This window comes from Mixophyes fleayi, chromosome 1, assembly GCF_038048845.1.
Source record: "Mixophyes fleayi isolate aMixFle1 chromosome 1, aMixFle1.hap1, whole genome shotgun sequence".
In the NCBI taxonomy this organism is placed as follows: Eukaryota; Metazoa; Chordata; class Amphibia; order Anura; family Limnodynastidae; genus Mixophyes; species Mixophyes fleayi.
The window spans coordinates 364,985,363-365,008,696 of record NC_134402.1 but is presented as its reverse complement, the minus strand read 5'-3'; the positions used below and the strand labels follow the sequence as shown (position 1 = coordinate 365,008,696).

The window sequence follows — 23,334 nt, the reverse complement described above, 5'->3', positions numbered from 1 at the left end:
TTCCTTGATTAAGTCATGTTGTACTATATTCTATGGTAATTGAATTATTGGACCACTGCTCTGTTCAAGACTATGAATGATAGGTCATTTTACCTTAGCTAATTAAAACAATACATAAATAAGATTTCTGACAATGAAAGTAAACCATGCATCCATGGGTATTATTGGATTGGACATGGAGTTGTCTGGTATTTAATATGTTCCTGGTGTTTATGGTGTTATGGATTATACCTAGTAATCCTTCTTGCTTCCAGGTGACTTGGGGAATCTCTCCTGCGCTTTCTCATAGGAGAATAGGAGCTGCGTCGTTTCCTGTGAGCTCCTTTTCCAGACTCCTTTTCAGCAGAATCATACTTACTGCTTCGGTCTCGATCTCTGTGGGAATCAATCAAGTTATATTTATGTTGTTCAAAACATGAATGTTATCAAGACGATTTAAGGCATTATCTTTTATCTGTTACCATAGAAATTACTCAAAACACCAACAATGGTGGTGCTCAAAAGGCCCATCTAGTATCTTGCATTATTATTGATGGCTTGCCCAAGCTTTGGGTTGTCTCCACCACTTTACAAACTCCCTCTCCAAAACACCAATATGTTGCATTTACAACTAGTGTGGCAGCTGTTATATGGTAAGCATATACCCTATATTTAAAGTATAAATCTCCAAACAAAAACAGCATTGGCACACCAAATATCATACTAATAATGAATTGTGAAAGCATTCGTCATTCAATTGTTTTTTCAGTTCATTGTAAAATAATACCTGCTCGGACTGTATCGAGAGTAGCTGGGACTTCGTCGGGCTCGTGAACTTCTACTTCCAGTACTCTTCCTGCCAGATTTTGAAGAATAGCTGGGAGATCTAGAGTATGATCTGCAGAGAGATATGATGATTATGTGACACCATTGCACTAATGTGATGGAAATGCACATATCGGCAAATGTAAAAACGTCACTTCAATGTCTTGCTTACTACCGCATTTAGACCACCACATTATTTAATTAAGTTTAAATTTTCTCCTAAAATTCTGCTTGTTTCTTAAATAAACCATGAGAGAAAGAGGACAGTAGGCCAGTCTTCATTTTCTGAGTCAATTATTGTACTTGGGCCATTGTCATTAAGCAAAGCAAAGCATAAAAAGGAGTAACTTTACTCCTGGACAAAACCAATGTGCATTGGAGGGAGAGGTAAATTTAAAATGTGGGGACAGATTTATAGTTGGGGTAGGACATGTCCTAGATCAGCTCTAAATTTCAGTGTAAAAATAAAACTATCAAGTATTTGTGTGCTATATGAAAAAACAGCCAGTGTTTTCCTTATGTGCAAAATAAAAAAACTAACTTGTACTCCTTGTATTGTAACATGGTTTGTCCCGGAGAACATTTACTCCTTTTTTTGCCTTTCTTTCATTAATGACTCAGGCCCATTGTACTTTTATATTACTATAAATGTGCTTTCCTGTAAAAATTAAACTTGAATGATGCATTGAAAAAATAGACTTACACCTGATTACAGGCATCTCTGTGGATATTGTGCCTGGGTACTCTCATGGAAGGCAGATATTTTGAACCAAATATATTGTGTAGCCTTTATCTGAAGTCAAAAGCCCCACAGTGTTGCCAAAGGCTTTATTAGAATGTATTATGTTACACAAAACTGTTTTGGGATCTTTGGGTGGAGAATTTGAGTGACGAGTGGGCTGATATTTATCTATTTTGGCTACAACAAACAAGGGTGAATTCAGTACAAGGATTTCCTGCAGGGTGACTTGGGAAAGATTCTTAGGTAATTCATCTGACCTAATCTATTAGAAAATGAAAACTCCAATTTAAATCTGAGAGGCAGGTTCATTGAGAACCTTACACTTCCTAATGGTAAGTGAACAGGGTAGAATACCCCAAAAGGTTTCTGATGCAAATTCCAAAAAAGGGTAAAAAAAGATATTTATTCAGAAAGGCATCCCAGTTGCTCAGATGATGGCTAGATGTGTTTACAAGATATTATTGCTCTCACACATCTAGGATTTGGTGCTGCATTCTACATGTAGTTTGCTGTGTTACACTGGGTGTACTAAATGGGCACGGAGCCAGTTGAATCCACTTACGCCTGCAATTTGTCTTATTCTGAATGGTCTGTAGATTCCAAGACAAGACATTGCCCAGAGAAAGAAGTTTTGTCACAAGGTGTAAAAATGAAGTTGATTTGTAGAAGGAAAGATGTTCTGCGGCCATACACCAAACCAAGAATGCAGCCCTAGTATGAAGTTATTTATATAGTGCCTACATATTACACAGTGTTTTACAGAGAATGTTTTTAACAATTCACATTAGTCTCTGATCCAGTGGAGTTTGCCATCTATATTCTCTACCACACAGAAACACACACAAGGGTTAATTTAATCGGAAGCTAATTAACATAGCAGTATGTGCTTGGATTTTGGGAGGAGACCGGAGTACTCAGAGGAAACCCACGCAAATGCAGGGGGCATACATTCAAACTCCCCACAGATAGGACTTGGTCAGAATGAAATCCATTACCCCCTGCGCTGTGAGGCAGCAATGCTAACCACAGTGCCACACAGGATGTACTTTCTCCACTTCTTGAAGCACATTTAAATCTTATTCCACAAAACAAGATGTAGTGTGCAAGTAACACTAGGCATTCCTGTGCCTAGCTCCCATTACCAAAGCCACAAAGTTCCTCAAATGAGAAGCAACAAAACGTAGCGGTTCCCCCACATCCACCACCATCTTAATGGGCAAAGCAATATGCATACCTATATATATGAGTGCAATACCACAGAATAGGCATTTCCACCGTGGGCATGCATTTTTGCACCTTTGAAAGCTATTTTTAGACAAACATATTTTATTTATGTTTTTTTAAGGGTAAAGAAACAGTGGACCATTTGCCCCTGACAGATGGCTTTAACCTCTTTAGGGATACTGGCACATATTTGTAAGTTTACTTTTATTTCAAAATAACAGTTATATTTAATTGCAAAGCTCTCTGAATGCTTATTTATAACTAGAGATGCTCAGGCTCGGTTCCCCGAGAACCGCATACACCTGAACTTAGCAAATCCGAGTACCAAGCTGAGCCGGCTCTGAACCTTTGCGCACCCTTGGAATTGAAAACGAGGTAAAACGTTATGTCGTCGGATATCGAGAGTTTTGGATTCTATAAGTACCGCCCTCTGCAGCAATCCAGCATAATTTCACAGGGGGACACAGAAGAGGTAGCACAGTTCTTAGCAGTCTCTAGTTGGGTAGCGTCATAGGTAGAAAAGAGGGAGGAGGGGTAGCAGTGTTCTTCAAAGTCTCCAGTGACATTCAGGAGAGCTCCATCGCTCTATTGCTAATTGTCATTGCTGAAATAGAAATAATAGGGCTGACAGTCTTGGGGGTAAATGTATGAACATGCGGGTTCTTCACCACCCGCGTGTTCAGCGTGTTCGGCGATTAAATTTCAAGTGGCGCTGCATTGTACTTCCCTTTACAATGCAACGCCGCTTCAAATTTAATCGCCGAACATGCTGAACACGCGGGTGTTGAAGAACCCGCATGTTCATACATTTACCCTCTGGTCTCCTAAATCTGCAGTCACATTGTACTGTGTTATATAGGTAACACTCAAAGAGGAGCGCTCCATTGCTTATTGTCATTGCTGAAATAGAAATAATAAGGCTGGCAGCCTTGGTCTTCTAAATCTACAGTCACATTGTACTGCGTTATATAGGTAAGACACAAAGAGGAGCGCTCCATTGCTCCATTGCTTATTGTCATTGCTGAAATACAAATAATAGGGCTGGCAGTCTTGGTCTAAATATGCAGTCAAATTGTACGGTGTTATATAGCTAATACACAAACAGGAGAGCTCCATTGCTAATTGACATTGCTTAAATAGAAATAATAGTGCTGGCAGTCTTGGCGTTCTAAATCTGCAGTCAAATTGTACGGTATTATATAGGTAACACACAAAGAGGAGAGGTCCATTGCTTCATTACTAATTGTCATCGCTGAAATACAAATAATAGGGCTGGCAATGTTGCTCTTAATCTGCAGTCACATTGTACTGTGTTATCAAAATGGATTCACAGCAGTACACAGAAGACCAGGAGCAACAAGCAGCTGCTGGCACCAGTTATGATGAGTAATACTTCTACGTCATCTGCTAAAGCCTATCTTAAAGTACATAGTGTTTTTAAGTAAGGGAAACAAAAATGTAAAAAAACACCTTTTACCTTGGTCAAGAAAAAAAGACCTGTAATCCAGGCAAAGTTATCTGCAGAAAAAAATAAAATTGCCAACATGCCATTCTACACACGCAGTGACAAGGAAAGAATGAGGCCTTCGACTTTCTCTATGAGTGCTAGTTCTGCAACTGTCACTGAGAAATCTTCTTGTAAAGTCAGTCATGACAAGCAAGACCTTGTCATTCGGACTCCAAAAGTGGTGTCCAAATACTTTTACGTGTAAAAACCGAGCTGGAAGAAAACAGTAAGGCATTAGAGGAAAATGTATGTTCAGATTCAGAAATTACACAAATCCCTGACGAGAGTCTATCCACGAGAACTATGTGGAAACCTGACCTTTCTGATAATGTATCCATAAGGAAGGCCCCTTTAAGCATTTCTGCAGATGTGTGCATGAACAGCCCAAGTGTAGCCGTTGATACACAAATTGAGGATGCCAAGTTGGAATTGCAACAGGATGAGGGGGATATTTGTGTAGCTGATGAGGATGTTGATGTTTGTGTAAGTCTTGCACCAGTGGAAGCAGTTCTTGCACGTAATAATTGTCGTGCCTGGGAATAAGACCAAAAAATCCACCTCTTATGTATGGAATTATTTTTAACCAAATCCTGACAAAAGTTGTCTAGTCATTTGTAGTGTTTGTAAAGCCACAGTCAGTAGAGGTAGGGAACTTAACCATCTAGGAACATCATCCATGTTACGCCATCTGAAGCGAGTTCATGGCAAACTGTTGGGAAAATCAGAAACTTATGCTAAAAAGATAACAACAAGCAGTCCAGCATCAGCTAGGTCCTTTCTCTCAGCTAGATCCCGACACCTGCAATCTACACCCACAACACTGTCCTCATCAATATCCTCACTAGCGATCGGAGTTAGTTCTGCATGAAAGTTGGTAAGGCTAGATGACTCCTCCACTATCCTGGATTCCTCTGAAGAATTCTTGAGCGTTAGTCTCACTGCTGCTGCTGCTGCTGGGGGTGGATCTTCATCCTAGAAGCAGCCCAAGAAGAAGACTACTAGTAGTTTACAACAATTGACTGTTAAACGATCCTTTGCAAGAGGAAGCAAGTATGAAAGCTGTCACCCAGTCACAAAGCGGATCACAGACGCCATGGGGACTATGCTAATATTAGATCTGCATCCAATATTCACTGTTAATGCAGCTGGTTTTAGACAGTTACTTAAGGTCTTGTGTCCCTGCTACCAAATTCCATCACGACATAATTTTACTAGAAAAGCTATTCCTCACCTCTACTAGAAGGTTCGTAAAAATGTAATTATTGGGCTGTAAAATGCCATAATAGCCACTGTACACTTAACCACAGATATGTGGACAAGCTGAACTGGGGAAACTAAATATTATATGACTGTGACAGCCCACTGGGTTGGTGATTCGCCTTCACCAGCAGGAACAGCAGCAGCATGTACCCAAGTACATCACATTTTTCAGAGGCAGTCTACTCTGTGTATCAGCGGCTTCACTAAGAGGCATACAGCTGACAATCTGTTATAAAATCTAAGGAATATCATTGTAACATGGCTTATCCCGTTTGGACTCTCCTCAGGATATGTCATTTCAGATAAAGCCACCAATATTGTGAGAGCATTACAGATGGGTGAATTCCATCACATTCCCTGTTTTCCTCACACAATAAACTTGGTAGTGCAGAGCTTTTTAAAAAATGACAGGGACGTCATGTTACCTACATGTGCTATATACTGTTGTGTGCTTTGCAAAAATCTTAGACACCCATTGATAATGCAGAAGACTCAGCACAACATTTTGATATCTGGTCTTGTCTACTGTAAAAGAATTGACCAGAATTAGTGACACCTCTGCTGTAACTCCACCTGATCCTTCTATCAACTATCAACATCCAAAGAATGGGGGAGGAGTATTTTAATTTTTTTTGAACGGTATAAAGACAACAGTTTTATTAACAAATAACAACGTTGCTTGCCAAAGTAATGTTAGCATGGATGTCTAAATAGACCTGTATATGTATTCCCTTCCACTTTGATCGTGTTTTATTCCACAAAGTGTTTGTAATCTGCACTTTTCGTCAAGGTACCTAACTATATTATAATTTTTTGGGAATTGTGGCTGATTCAAAGCTCAGTAATGAACTTGCATTTTGCTGTGAATTACAATGGCTCTTTTTAGTGCATTGTTTGGCACCCTGGATTGGTCTGGGTCTGATAAAAGCACGCATCCCGGGGGGGTCATCGCTCGTCGCCATGTATTAACTGTAGAATTACCACAGTTATCCAAGGAAAGGGTGGAGCGATGAAATGAACCATAACCGATTTCATTATCCATGGACAATTCCATCTTGCACCAATTTTCTTTTCTGCGCACTGCTGTGTGGCAATGTTTACTAGATGTGCTATGAATTGTCGTGTGTTTGTGTCATTGCTCTATCGTTTGGCATCCAGCCAGGTCACTGCAGTCTTTGTTTGAAAGTGTATGAAAATAATATTGTGACCTGTGAGCTGGTCAAAATTGACTGCAAATGACTTGAAATTAGTGTTATTGAGGTTAATAATAATGTAGGGGGGAAAAAAAGCAGAATTATGTGATTTTAGAAAAAAAAAATAGGGATTTTAGAAAAAATCTGGATCCAAAACCAAAGCCAAAACACGAAGTTAATCCAGATCCAAAACTAAAACCAAAACCAGAACACGGGGATCAGTGAACATCTCTATTTATAACTAAATCATTCAATATAATCAATATGGAAATCCATTTATAGACAAAGAATTTACAATTCCTGTGCATTCGATTGGGACACATTCACAAATATTCAACAACAATTTGCAACAGTAAATTGGTGTATTTTTTCAACATGATATAGAGAAAATTTTGTGCAATAAAAAATGGTCCACGTATTCTAGATATGTTTAGGAACTGTGATTGTATTCATCTACGGGTTTATTGTATTGTGTTTATTCAATTCAAATAAATAGTAAATGTCCACATCTGTGGACATTTAGCGCTTGTGGGTATTTTTGTGTCAGTGTATAGTCTATATGTATTTTTTGTGCCAGTGCGTCTGGCTTCCGGCGCCTATTGATGACATCACTCCCACTCTATGGTGCAAGTCTCAGCTTCCCCCGGATTCTTGATAGGGATTTACATCGGAAGTCCATCATCAAATGATGGCTGGGCTTTCTCCATTGAAATTTGTGATGTGATGGTAACTAACTATCGCATTAAAAGAATTAGATGGAAAAGGTATTCATATGGAAACAGGGCGGAGGGTTGGTGATGTGACTGGGGGCAGGATCGGGGCGGAGCGTGGAGTGGTGACTCACTAGAAGAGGTGGAGCAGGACAGGACAACACTATCCCTGCCACCAGTGACTGACTGTTGCAGCTGCTGTGCTGCACACACAGTGCTCATGCAGGCAGCTGAGTGAGTGTGGGATTGTGACAGGTCTGTGTGTGATTCTGTAGCTGGATGTGCTCTGATTAGCTCTATGAGAAAGTTAAAGCCAATCAGAGCAAGCAATGTGAAAATGCTTCAAGAAAATCTAAAGGATGCTACATTATAAACACAACAGTGAAATACCAGATGACTGCAACAATATATTTATCAAAGGTTGTCCACTGTTAGATATGTTGTCCAAAAGATTTGCTGACGTCACCAATGCAACAGAATTCATTGAAATGATTATCCTTTCCAAAGACACAGAGACAAACAGTACTTAAAATTCAAAGCTAAAAAGTGGGGCTTCAAAGTATGGGTGAGGGCATCTCAAGATGGAAATGTCTCAAAGTCTGAAATGTACCAAACATCCAACTCCTTGATTGTAGAATTTGGTGTGATTGGTGATACTGTGATAAGATTATGTGATGGATTAGAAGATAAAAACCACAAGCTGTTTCTGGATAATCTCTATACTTATCATTCTAAATCTGATGGCAAAAGGAATTTTTGTTGTTGGTACCATTAGATGAAACAGAATGAAAGGTTCTGACACCAAGCTTGTCAACTCTAAAACTTTAGCGAAATGTGGTAGAGGATCGATGGCCACATCAATAGACAATGTGACAATTCTATGGTGGGCAGATAATAATATTGTTCATATGATCTCTACAAATACAGGAATAGAACGCAAGATGTCGTCTCCAGATGAGACAGAAAACGAAAGCCATATGCCCAAGTTACAAGGCTGTTAACCAATACAACAAGTTTCTGAGGGGAGCAGATATGTACAAGATAGAATGATAGCTCACTACCCTCATTCAATCAATTATCTAAAATGTTACCATAGCTTTGCCTTCCGTTTTCTTAATGTTTCCATAGTAAACGCATGGATCCTTTTTAAACATAATGAGAAATCAAACATGGTTTTACTAGAATTCAAAGCGGGAATTGCAGCAACAATAATTCAAATGGGCAAAAAAACCACAATAAGGGGAAGGCCTTCTAAATCTAATGTGGAAACACCACCAAAAAAGCAAAAAGTTGGCAGAAGGTTGTACCTGAAATAAGATTGGATGGAGTTGGACATTATCCAAAAATATTAATCTTAAAAATCCTGCACAATGCCACGACAAAACTGCAGAAAATGCAAATATTTGGTGTGTCCAGAATGCATGGACTCATCTCATACTTAATAACAACCAAAAGACCAACATACACATTTGGGTAGTTAATTTTTCCGGCCTTTCTACGCCCGTATAAGAAGAGAAATTCTTAACTTGAAAGGTATTATATTTTCAATAAAATATAGCAAAAAAAAATTTTTTTTATTATATATTTGAAAAGTCATAAATTTGTCCCTGAAGAGGTTAACTAAAATAAATGATGGCATCATATCAGAAAGCAGTATACACAGAGCTCTGTGTCTCCAGCTATCCATTAGTCCCTTCCTGACTTCCTTGGGGAGCTAATGTTTCAATAGACTATCTAATAATCTACATTTAAAATGTTCATATCATAAAACAAAGAGTTACAAACATGGCTCAGAAACACCCGTGTGATTTTAACATTAATAAGTCAGTTACAGAACTTTAATGAACCATGCTTACTATAGTTTATATTTCATATATGGTCAAACTCAACCTAAGACCTACCTGGCACCTGAAGAACTAGATCTGCTTCGTGACTTTCTGCCAACGGATGACCTATAGTATGATGAATAAGAGCTGATGGAATGGCTGGAACTGTGGGAGTAAGACCTGGTGCTGCTGTATGATGAGCTCCGTGATCGACGACTATGTAAAGAGTTTCTGTCTGGTGATAACTCTGAAATGCTCTTGTGTTCCTCCAGACAACCCAGGCATGATGACAGATCTCTGCAGAAGAATTAGACCCATCTCTTAATAAACATCTCAAATAATCTCACTTTGATTATTCTAAATGGGTAAAAAAAATGTAGACGGCTTTGGAGGAAATAAAATGGAGATACTGCTTTGATGCTACATCAAACTTTTTAGAAACAGAGACATCATTTGTTTTTATTTTTTAGCCTGTTGACGATAAAATCTCTGAATACATTTAAGGGGAAACTGCAGATATGAGTGGTAAAGAAATGGAGAAAAATACCATTCTTGACCTAAAATAGGACTGGCCACTAATAACATTCATAAGTAGATATGTTACACCTAACAATAATTACATTATGGCTGTGATTGTGGGGTAGGCACATCTACTGTAAACACAGGATTTCTGGTCTGTAGGTTTAATGAAGGACTCTGCAACTGGGCCCTTGGAAGTTAACATGTAAACATTCAAATTATAATAGTTAGCAATCTACTAAATGGATTGCAGACAACTTAAAATAAAACACAATATTAAAGCTGTACATTCTGTCGAGTGATTAGAATATACAGTAAAAGCTTATGATAACTTAAATACATCTTCTAAGTGATAGTTTGAGACCTCCTATCTTTATAACTCATGGATATTGGCATAATGGTCGTAACATAACCGAGCGCGCTCAACTGGTCCCTCAACATTGTTCACATCTCTTCACCTCTTAGCCTGTGTCCGGGAATCTCCCAGAACAAGTGCAGAATCCTTTGTAAAAGAGAAGCAACTGGCTGATGAATTCCCTGAATCAGAGATGTTATCACTCTGGCCGTTCGGAGTCTTCACAGAGGAGGGCACGTGTCGAAAACCCTGGTGAGTAGGGCTCTCCTTCTCCTGACTGATCTTCAACACAGAAGAACTTGTCTGCATCGAGGGAGGGGAACACATATCATTTCCCGAGTCATACTCATTTGTAACTTCCTTCTGACAACCTCCATGATTCTCTGCTGTGACCAAAAGGCCAGGGACTGCTTGGGAAATCTGAAAACACAAGAGAGTGTTGACATAGGTGGAACCCAACACTTCTATCGCAACTTGTCACTTAGTACCACAGTCACTTTCCAGAGTTAACTCCTTATTAACATTCTCTGTATACTGTATATTTTATTAAACAGAAAAGAAAAGAGAACAAAAACAAAAGAGCGGGCAGTGAAAAAATGAAACAGAAATAGAGAAAACGAAAAATATCTGAACAGAAAGTCCACAGAGGCATCTGCAGACAGTGAGAGCTGCAATGATACAGACACCATGCACAGTTCTGGCATGCACCCATAGGAAAGGAATAAGACCGAGAGTGAAAAAGGAAAAGGTATTGCTGTAAATGTAATAAGCTTCCTTTCTGATTAAATATTGGCACAGCAAATGGAACACAGGCTACAGAGGGGGATTGTTAGATTTAATGTAGCTGTTATGGAGTTCAATTGTGCACAATGTGTTCTACAGATTTAATTAGTATATGGAAAGAAATAAAGCAGCATCTTTCAGTGCAGCGGAGACCTAGCACTCAGCCATTTGGCGCCTGCCATGTCCTGACTTTCTATACTGACAGACAACAGTAATAATACATCGCTGACAACTGTCTGTAAATTCACTGAGCCAATAAAAAGCTTAGACAACTTTTTTGGCCAACGGTAAGATTACAAGTTGGGTGTATGAACTTTATTCCTTTTTATATATTTATTTAGAACGTAATCACCCTGCACCAGGAACCTCATATGATTAGTCTGTGCTACGGGTAGACCTCTTCTGGGAGACTCCTCCCACTATCTATCTCTCAGTCTGTGGCTTCCTACTTGTTTTTAGTCTCCTCTTCACATCGCAACACTGCCATCCTCACTTAGGGGTCTATTTATAACCCTTCGGTTTTTTTACTTGATACTTTTCAATCCTTATCTCCTTGATAAGGATTGAAATGTAACGGCTATGTATTAAAAAAACCTCTCAGGGACAGCAGTGCCGATAGACTGCTGTCCCTGAGAAGTGACTCACCTGATCATCGCAGTCTTTTCTCATTTTTCAAGGCTGCGGTGATCTTCTCTTTTTTTTGTTTTTTTGTTAGTGCGCATGCACCGACCGAATAGTTGGTGCATGTGCAGTAACATCCTGGCCGGCAACCTGCAGGATGATTGACAGGGAGGGATCACATGATCCCTCCACACATGCGCTGTCCAGCTCTGCTCTTCAGATATGTTAATGTACGCCAGCTTCACAAAAGTTTCTCTAGTTGAACTTTCATACATAGCGGTTCTGAGCACTTGCCATACACTGTTATGGGGAGTGCTCAGAAAACCGATAGGAAATGCAAGAGATATCTGCTGCGATGCTTCAATGGTACATAGTGATTTCACGGTAAACCCCCAAAAACTGTTGTTTTCGGGGGTTTCCCACAGGAAAAATGCTTGGTAAATAGACCCCTTACACACAAGTCACATGGGTGGATAGAGTATATAAGAGTTAAATATTCATTCTTAGAACCTATTAAACTCTGCTTGGTCCCCTCCAAACACAATTAAATTGAAAATATTTTCGTGATGACACTTGTTTGGGGTCTAAATACTGTTCTCTGCCCCTTATTTTCAACCTATCACCCACTTTTGTCACCTACAAGCTGCTTCATTTTTTTTTTGTATTTCAAAATCTTAAATAATAATGTTTTAGTAAAAGTTGTTGCCTGTCACTCCATTTTCATAAAAATATCAGGAGAAAAAAATATGTCCTTTAAGCTATTGATTATGTAATATTTGACAACCTGTCACTAATATGGCTGTTCAGCAGCCGTGCTGCATATGTAGGGGAGTTCTAGGTAAGAATGGTCATATGACCGGATCCACAAGTTAAGTTCCCAGTTGAATCACAAAACAGTGCACTAAATTTTTTCATTAATCTGTCCAAATATATTATACCTATACTATGTCAAATGATAGAATCCAGCTATTTGCCAAATTATTTTCTGCAGCACAATCTGTTTGATCATTCGTTGTCTTAACGTACACACCAAATCAAGATCTTTATCTACGTTTTTCATATTAATGTTGTTTAAATTGATGTTTAGTTTGATGTGTGGCTGAAAGCTATTTGCTGGACTGATTTTGTTCCTGAGTGACTTATGCATCCAATGTGCTTCAATAAAAGACGCCTATCCCATCATCTCTGATGTGCATACTACAAAGGATTAGAGACATTGTATTTTAAAAGGTGTTGCACAATTTATTTTTGTAGGATACTGGGGCAAACAAACTTCATGTCTGTTTTACCTGTAAGTGTCTATGTGTTCAAATCATAATAGATAATCATTAAATGGTTCCACTGTAGCAGGTAGTGTGCTACACAGCTAGGAGTGCTCGTTTACAAGGAAAATAATGTATAACACAACATGAATACATAATTTATGCAATTAAATATTTACCACTTTGAGTTACATGAAAATAGGAGAGAATCATTATGATGACTGATCATAATTATACAACAATACTGTTTGGGGAAGAGCGCACATGAAAGCCCTTATCTAGGGGAAAGGTTCCTTGAAAACATCAATAGACAAATAATACTAAAATGATAAATACTTCACTTTTTTAGAGGCAGCTGCTATTAGACGGTAGCCTCGATTTGGTAATTGTTGATAATTCTGACTAGTTTGTTTGTTAGTCTATCAGTTTCATTTTGGAATGTCCTGTGTATGTCAAAAGTACATAAACTCTAGCTATAAATAGAATAATATAAGGAAAGTTTGTCACTTTTAATTCATCTCTTCAACAAATTTGCATAAATGCAAAATAGTTGATTGCATGTGTTTCATTGCTGGAGCCTACTTACAAGACTAAAATAATTAAATTTAGTTTAAATTATATAGGTTATAACAATAGTTAATTTAGAGCTCCAGCTTTATTTTTGTGAATTTCTCACATCCACTGCTAGCAGAAACACATACTGTAGGTATCCACCATTGCCCCCTGCAGTTCATGAGCTATGCACTCCGGTCAGTATCCAGACCACAACAGGTCGTTATGCCTAGAGAAATACTGGTTAGCTTATTGTTGTCAATTTTACACAGAGCAGCGTTTAAACTTAAACTTTCCTAGGCAGTGCTGAGTCTCTTCTGAAATTTTGCTAGTTTGGTGAAGTCAGGTTAACTCCTGCCACTTGGTGCGCTGGTTCTTTATCTGCATTGCACATAATGATAGCAGCTGCATTGCATCAAGCCCCCCAAAAGAGTGATATAGGGAATGCATGCTGAACATATTGGTCCTGATTCATTGAGGAAGAAAAAAAAAATGAGTAACTTTTGACCTTGGCAAAACCATGTTGTATTGGAGGGGAAGTAAATTTACAATGTGAGGACGGATTTATAGTTGGGGTAGGGCATGTCCTAGATCAACATTTAATGTCAGTGTAAAAATAAAGTTATCAAGTATTTGCGTCCCCGTGGAAAAACAGTCAGTATTTTTCATATGTGCAAAATAATAAACTAATTTGCACCCCTTGCAGAGCAACATGGTTTTGCCACGGTTCAAAGCTACTCATTTTCTTGCTTTACTTTCCATAATGAATCAGGCCCATTATGTGTGATACATATTTTAAATAGTTTATGAAACCCCAAAGTGACTTCTTATATTTCAAAGAAGGGGGTTTATTATTCCTTATTAGGGATGCTCTAACCAGTTTGGTAAATTAGCTCTAAAATTTCCAACATCCGTTGGCATTTTTAATTGTGAACTTTGAACAGTAAACTACGAACATGGTAGTGTTCACAGTTTGATTTAAAAAAAAAAAATACTTTAATATTATTTAAAAATGTTATTTTTATTGTGTTTTAAAAAAATAAATAAACTACAATTTTAATGAAAACTTTGAAGGCGTTTGAACCTGGCTTTGTAACCAACTGTATAGCAAATATGTGGAAGCCTATTTACTGAAAACTGTCCTCCATTCAGGGGCGGGCTGGGCCGGGATGCAGGGGGGCACATGCCCCCCAGGTCGGACAAAAAAAGATTATTTTGCGCCGCCAAGTCCCCATAGTCTGTACTTGGTGGCTGGCCCCTCCCCTCGGGACCAGCCACCTTCTTCAATTGGCCGTGGATCCTAACGATCTGCCCCCCTCCCTCCCTTCCACTATGTGTGCCTCTATTTGTGTCACATGGGACGCACACCACGTGACAGGTGCTGTCCCATGTGTGAAGAAACTGACAGTGGACAGAACCAGGTAAGTGCCGGGGGACGGGGTGTAGTAGTATATTAGTAACGTGTCAGTATGCTAAATTAATGTGTGTGTTGGTATGCGAAATTAATTTCTGAGTGAGAGGGGGCCAGTATATGAATGTATTGTGTGTGTGTGTGTGTGTGTGTGGGAGGGCCAGTATGTGAATGTATTGTGTTTGTGTGTGTGTTTGTGGGGTCAGTATATGAATGTATTGTGTCTGTGTGTGGGGGTCAGTATATGAATGTATTGTGTGTCTGGGGGGGCAGTATATGAATGCATTGTGTGTGTGTGTGTTGGGGTCAGTATATGAATGCATTGTGTGTGTTTGTGGGGGCCAGTATATGAATGTATTGTGTGTGTGTGTGTGTGTGTGTGTGTGTGGGAGGGCCAGTATGTGAATGTATTGTGTTTGTGGGTGTGTTTGTGGGGGCAATATATGAATGTATTGTGTGTGTGTGTGTGTGTGTGTGGGGGTCAGTATATGAATGTATTGTGTGTGTGTGTGGGGGTCAGTATATGAATGTATTGTGTGTCTGGGGGGGTAGTATATGAATGCATTGTGTGTGTGTGTGTTGGGGTCAGTATATGAATGTATTGTGTGTGTTTGTGGGGGCCAGTATATGAATGTATTGTGTGTGTTTGTGGGGGCCAGTATCTGAATGTATTGTGTGTGCGGGGGGGGGGGCAGTATATGAATGTATTGTGTGTGTGTGGGGGGGTTAGTATATGAATGTACTGTGTGTGTGGGGGGGCCAGTATATGAATGCATTGTGTGTGTGTGTGTTGGGGTCAGTATATGAATGTATTGTGTGTGTTTGTGGGGGCCAGTATCTGAATGTATTGTGTGTGTGGGGGGGGCAGTATATGAATTATTATTATTATTATTATTATCTTTAATTTATAAGTCGCCACAAAGGGTCTGCAGTGCCGTACATGACATATACAGAAAACCGTGAATCAAGACACAACATGATACAGAAAGAACAGAAAATGAAGAACAAAAATATATACACACACACAGGTAACATGGTAATGCAAATCAAATTATTACTGGGCCAATGGGTGAAAGATGGTAGAAATCAGCGAGAAGTAGGCCAAAGCTTAAGAAAACAGGGCTAGGGAAGCAGGCAGTGTGTCTGTGTGTGGGGGCCAGTAAATGAATGTAGTGTGTGTGTGTGGGGGCCAGTAAATAAATGCAATGTCTGTGAGGGGGCCAGTAAATTAATGTAGTGTGGGAAAGAGGGGGGATCTTAATATAATGTTGGAGGTAGGCTATTAATTTAATTGTGGAGTGCAGGTGGGGGCTAATTATTGGGTGTTATTTTATTTGTGGGGCAATTTTATTTAATAGTGGGGCCTATGAATTTATAATGGGGTAATTGTACCTTTAATTTAATGCTGGGGTGGTTTGGGAGCTATTTATTGATTGAGGTCTATTTATTAAATGTGATTGTGTATTATTTAATGCCTGTGATTGTTGTGGGAAATTGTTATATTTGTTAAATGTAAATGCTATTTAAATTATTGCTGGGGCTGTTGGGAGGGAGGCAAATAGGATTATATATTAAATGTGTTTGCTATCTAATGTCAGGGTTGGTTGGAGGGAAAGAGATCTATTCAGCAAATGTGAATATTATTATTTTAATGTTGTGACTGGAGAGAGGCCTAATTATAAAACGTGGGTGCTATTGATTTAACACTGGGACTGGTTGGAGTTATCTAAATTTTATGTACCCATTTATTTTCCAACTAGGGCCTCCAATATTCCAGGATCCAGACATCCAGCAAGTGAGCTTAAGTAATCAGCAGCCACAAGTGGTGAAAGTGACAAGAACATGTAGGAGAGAGCAGGACAATCTGCCAACTGTCCTGAATCTGGTGGGACAGTCCCGAATTTGGGTGACTGTTTCGCTTAGGACAGTTGGGAGGTATGTCCCGCTTCACCGTGTACTGCTCGTGAAGGCAGAACTTTGAGCACCTAACAGTAGTGTACACAGTATTGCTTGTGCATTTGTCTAAAATGATAACTATGCTACATCATAGGGGGTTACCCTATCTAAAGTGCCCAGGCTCCCCAGAGCCTTAATCCAGCTCTGGGCCTGGGCATAAATATATATATATATATATATATATGGATTAAGCAACACTAAAATAGCCTCTTTTATATATATAAATATATATTGTACCAAAAACCATCCTTTAAGGATGGGACGCTACTTATGGGCTAGTGCTGTGTTCTTGCCCCTCGGGCTAAAGTCTGCCAGCCCTCCCCTGCCTTCATTAAATATTTTATGTGACTGGACGCCTCTTTTATCTTAGTATTTGTGAAAAAATCATATATTTGTTCTTTAATCTTGATGCGTACAAGCCAAGCGTCAGTGAACGCTGTTTTATCTCAGTATCTAGATACTCTTGAAATCAGTGTTGACTTGATATGTAATTGGTCTTGCGACTCCTGCTGAGAAGGCTCAAATAACTGTTTGCTTTCACCATATTTATGTGTCACTTTTAATAGCTGTGTATTTAAATCTATGCCATGACTTGAAATCTGTTCAAGGTCACAGTAATTACAAGCTTCCTACACAGCGGCTGAAAGTCACAATTAGTGTGATGTTCGATAAACACAGCCTTCAAATGATTGTAACGACCCTGTGAGGTTGCAGTGATTAAACCAAACAAATGAAAGAGCAAGCTTTGTATATTAGAGCACAAAACTGTCTGTTTTAGCTTGAGAAAAACATTTGGCATTTCAATGTATATCCTTTTGTTCTAATGGGAGAGTAAGGACAGTATATATCTGGGAATTTTAAATAGATGCCTCCATTTCATATATGTTTTTTTATGAAATCATCATAGTCACAAACTAAGAAAAACAGCTTATCATATATTTGTGCAACTTTTTGAAGTATTTACATTTGAATTTTTTATAAATGAGAAAACATCACTAAAACTATTTTGTAAAAACGTTTAACTTTTATGCAATTTTTACTTTGCATGTGATATATTCATTTATTAATTGTAAAATTAATATGGTCATTTATGAAATGCAATGCCATGTGGAATAGCAAGCACACCGTAGCAACCTCCTAAAATAAATGTGCACACAGGGACCTATTGGTAGACCCGTGGTAAAGCTGTAAGGGCCCAGGACAGACTAGGGGCCTGGATAGACCCCTCCATCTGTTCAGGCCCCTAGTCTGTCCGGGCCCCCTAGTATGAATGCCATGACTTCTGCATCTCTCCATGTTGCGGCGGTTCCCAGTCACTAATAGGGTGGGAGCAAGCAGTGTGGTGACATCATCACTGTGCCGCGTGTTCCCAGTCTATCAGTGCCTGGGAGTCGCTGCATCGTGTCAAGAACTAGGTAAGTGAATTGGAGGAGTGTATTGTGCAAAGGGAGGGGGGCATGTACTGTGAAGAGGGGGGGGCATGTATTGTGTAGAGAGAGGGGGCATGTATTGTGCAGAGGGGGGAATTTATTGTGCGGAAGGAGGGGGCATGTAGTGTGAAGAAGGGTGCATGTATTATAAAGAGGGGGCATGTAGTGTGCAGAGGGAGGAGACATGTAGTATGCAGAGGGAGGGGGCATGTATTATGAAGACAGGGGAGTGTAGTGTGCAGAGGGAGGGGGCATGTACTGTGAAGAGGGGGCATGAATTGTGCAGAGATAGGGGGTATGTATTATGAAGAAGGGGTATGTAGTATGCAGAGGGAGGGGGCATGTAGTGTGCATAGAGAGGGGGCATGTAATATGAAGACGGGGGAATTGTAGTGTACAGATGGAGGGGGGCATGTACTGTGAAGAGGGGGGCAAGTATTGTGCACATACAAAGGGGGGCATAAATTTGTACTGAGCTCCACAGTTTCTGATGGCAACCCTGAACTGGCTTATGACCTTAATATTGCATTTACACAGATGGCGGCCCACCCATGTTTACAGTGGGCCTGACTGAGTAAATAGTACACACAAACTGAACAGGTTTATGCTGGATGTCAAATAAAATCCCCAAACACCAAGCCCATCCTTAGAGGAAAAGTTATCCGATAATCCAGTTGCTTAAATGTCAGCCTGAATGGACATAGGAAGAACATTATCAGGAAAGAGCAGGACCACAATTAACCCTAGTGACCTGCAGGCCTCTAGTTACATCACAGATTTATGATACAATTATATAAAGATGTCTCCGGCACTATGTGTAAATTCTAGCTCTAGTAGGTATGTCAAGAGACAGTAAATGTATTATAGATTTTAATCAAAGAGAATGCATAAACACATAATAAATCCTAATGAAAATAAAAATAAATTAATACACTTTGGGTTCTTAAAATAAAAGTACATGTATATGATCAAAATATAGATAAATGATGAGACAGATCAACATAGCATCCTTGTATCTGTCTCTAATAATCAACAGAAACTCCTAGGGGTCTATTTTCTAAACCGCGCATTTGAAAAAGTGGAGATGTTACCTATAGCAACCAATCAGATTCTAGCTGACATTTTGTAGAATGTACTAAATAAATGACAACTAGAATCTGATTGGTTGCTATAGGCAACACCTCTAATTTTTAAAACCCGCAGTTTAGCAAATCTAGTCCATACTGTTAACAAAAACTATGTTTTTATAGGTCACAAGCATTATCCAGAATGTCCAACATCGATATTCCTGATAGTCCAGAAGGAGAAAAAAATCACTCTGCAGTGGAAATCCAAATAGTAGTCAGTAAAACTCTTATGAACACAATCTCATGTAAACAAATTCACTCACCCTTATTTATACGTGTTATATACAGAATACATAGGAATAAGTATGAGTGCATTTGTTTACATGTGTTTGTGTCTTATGATGGATTCATAAGACTTTTACGGTCTACTATTTGGATTTCCACTGGAGAGTGATTTTTTCTGATATACATGTCCTTTTATTTTAAGAACCCAATTTGGGGATTTATGAAGTGTATTCATTTATTCTTATCAGTGCACTGATTCATTATGATTTATTATGTGTGTATGCATTCTATTTAATTAAAACCTATAATACATTTACTGTCTTTTGACATAGCTACTAGAGCTAGAATTTACACATAGCGCCGTAAACATCTTTATATCTTTGTATCAGCTATTCTTTAAGAGGATTAGGGATCTCCACTTATTATTCCCTTTTAGTAGCTTTACATTTCCTGTGGAGAGTGCTGGTATATTCCCTTTTTCATTAACATCACAGATTTATGCTAAGTATTTGTTCTTTATGTTCCATGTGTCAACCCACCAGCTGTGTGTACTCGCCAATTTCTTGTATTGGTTAGAAGATGATATGAATAGGTTTTGGTATTGTCTTTATTTGAAAGCTGTTTAATAGAAACTCAAAAACATCCGATTATTGATTTCCTATATGTTCAGGAACATAACCCTGCATGGGAGCACATATGAATCATTTAATCTAGTTGTATTAATTGGTTATATATGTTTGTTACAATTGTCCGGCTGATGTCTTAATATTGAGATGAGGGTGAGAACTGCAGTTATGGGATCTCTAGTGAGAGTTCACAACATTGCACATATGGACATGGGCACCAATGTTTTAAAGACTTCAAACATGATGATGTTCTTCATCTTAGCAAACTGCTCACTAAATTTGCTTTTATTTGGCTGTCCTAAACTATGACAGTGTAAGACTCAACATTGCTTAACAAAATATTACAGAGTTCTTTTGAGCATCCTTGTTCACCTCCTTGCTAGATCTCATGTACGTTATCATCTTGTGTCCATTTATCTATATAACATTTTATTTACCCCCGATCAAGATAGGCAATTATCTCCCAAAACAAAAACCGTATCCACTGCACATAGTCACTATGGGATATATTTATCAGAAGGCAAAGAGGCTTTTAGCTGGTGAAAATCGGTGTTCTGCCTGTGAAATGGATTGGCTTTGCTTCACTCAGTCTATTAATGGGGTTACTGCTGGTATAAACTTGTTATCTCTACCACCCACTGGTGATATTTGTATTAGGGGACTTCTCACATACTTTTGTATTAGGGGACTTGTACCACTGCAATACCTAATCTTCTCGCACAAACAATAGTCTGAAAAAAATAATTTATTGATGCAATAACTTGATTGTTAAATCGCAGCTTTCATAGCATCAATATGCGAGTACAATAAAATATTGCACTTATTGCTGCAGTAAGAATTTATTTGATAAATATACCACTTATTTGAAAATAAATAAATAGCTATCTATCTATCTATATATGTATATATATATATATATATATATATATATATATATATATATCTACATGAATATATATATATATATATATATATATATATATATATATATATATATATATATATATATATCTATATCTATATAGATATATATATATATATATATATATATATATATATATATATATATATATAGATATATATTCAAATAAGTGGTATATTTATCTAAGAAATAACCCAAAAGAAACAGAAGAAGAAAATATTTACAAATGTGTACTTTTTGTGTGTGCAGATGTGTAATTATTTTATAAGTGACAAATGCATGTATACTAATGCATTCACTTGCTCTAGAAAAGCAAAAAACATGACCCAGCATTTATTGAATGTAAGAGTGGATAACACTAAAAAATGTAGTTACAAAAATTAATGAAGAATTTACTTCTATGGGCAATCCTGAAAGACTCCTATGGTGATGTAAGATTTTAATAAACTGTATGTGAGGGAAAGTTATATGTATCATTTTATATGTGACAAACTACAGAGAGAGATATATTGCAGACTATACTGCGTTCTGTTATTAAAACTCCAATTTCAACCAGTCACTAATTATAGAGCTAATAAAGATGGAGCTACAAATGATGAAATCATGATAGACCAGTTGTCTGAGTGTTGATTACAGAATTTGTGCTTACAGATGAAAAGAACAATCCTGTGTGAAGCCACAGGGCTGCTTGCTGTTCAGTATTGCCATTCGCCTCTTCTTTTGTCCTTGAATGATTCTGCCCGTATTTTTATGGCTAGCATATTGTCCCCTGCCATTTTCTCACTTTGTATGCTGGATAAAATGATCCATACATTTACCTAATCAGTATGCCACGTAGGTATGTATAATACAGTGCTGGTGTAGGATAGTATACCCTTAAACACTTTACATTGATAGTTCCTAAAGACAAATGAAATGGAAAGTAGGGTGATTGCTTTGTTTGGTAATAATGTTATGCACTCAGATATGTTCACAGAGCTCTTCTTTCTAAAATCACTGTGAGGAGCACTAATAAAGGAGTTCCAAGTATTCTGTAACATGATTATACTCTATAGCATGCACTGTTTTATGTTTCAGTATAGTGTGTGAGGTATAATATGTAAAAATGCCCATAGCAAGAAACCAGAGGCTAAACTACCATTGGTGCAGCAGATGCGGTGCACCGGGCCCATGGAGATAATGTGACCTGCTGCATCGGGAACTAGTGAGCTGTGGGCCCCCGTTCACTCCTCCCCGCTTCCCTGTACCATGGCCCACAGCTCACTAGTTCTGCCTCTACAAGACAGAAATTATTCTTGGAAATGGGAACTATGTTTGATGAAGTAAATGCATAGTGTAAGCGCTGCTTTCATATTCTAGTTTGCCACTTCCTGTTTCCTCTATAGGAAAATGTGAGAATCTACCATGTGACATGTACCAGCCAATTACAGCCCCCTGGGATCTACTTTGCTAGGATGACTCTCTACCTGAAAAAACCCCATCTCTGGCACTTTAAATGTTATGCACTGCCACACGCATTATTAAGAAACACACGGTGGGACAGCTCTAATAGGAAAAATACATTTATTTCTCTAGTGGATTCATGCCAGTGACGTCTAGCAAGCAATAAGAAGTGTATGTTGCATAGCTTTTAAAGGGAAAAATATCACAACCCCAATATGGTACAGTAAGTGTTAACAGATTTTCTGCACTAAATTATTTAAGTAGATGAACCTCTTATTATGGCTATCAATTATTTGGTTATATAATTAGAACAATATAATGAGGAGAGTTGTAGGAGCCTATTTCAGATCATGGTATGGAGTTTTATCAGCCACCGTGTAAATTCATATCACACTGCAGATTTTTGGTATATTCCATAGAAAAACTACATATATCACAGCTTGTATGAGGACGTATCATCTGATCTGATAAAATAACACACAACGGTCAGAAAACAGAGTGACAAAGGAGAAAAAAAAACTGCTTTGCATTCAACATTGCATGTTCCTTAGACAGACATAGCCTGATTTATTGACCCTATGGTTACTTAAAATAATATGTGTCCAAATATGATACAATAAAACAAGAAATAACAAGCAAGATAAAGAAAAGAAAGAAAATGACAATAAAGAGATAAGCAAAAATGCCCCATTTGCTGGGGTTAAGAAAGGGGCAGAGAAACAGGAAAATAAAGTATACAGATATTATCAGTTTTGCTTTCCTTAATTGAATTCTGATTTTTTTCCCCTGTAAGTCCAGATTTAGCAGGTGCCTCACTCTAACAAAACCCCTAACAT

At 38.3% G+C, this 23,334-nt stretch overlaps 1 protein-coding gene across 1 annotated transcript in view; it reads right to left on the bottom strand.

Moving 5' to 3' along the window:
* SRRM4 (serine/arginine repetitive matrix 4) overlaps positions 1-23,334 on the bottom strand; it is a 140,296-nt gene that overhangs the window by 3,623 nt on the left and 113,339 nt on the right. The window contains exons 9-12 of the mRNA XM_075178541.1: positions 10,244-10,560; positions 9,342-9,563; positions 767-877; positions 232-375 (exon numbers count right to left, since the gene is read on the bottom strand). Coding sequence (XP_075034642.1) covers positions 232-375; positions 767-877; positions 9,342-9,563; positions 10,244-10,560 — 794 coding nt within the window. The remainder of the gene's footprint in view (positions 1-231; positions 376-766; positions 878-9,341; positions 9,564-10,243; positions 10,561-23,334) is intronic.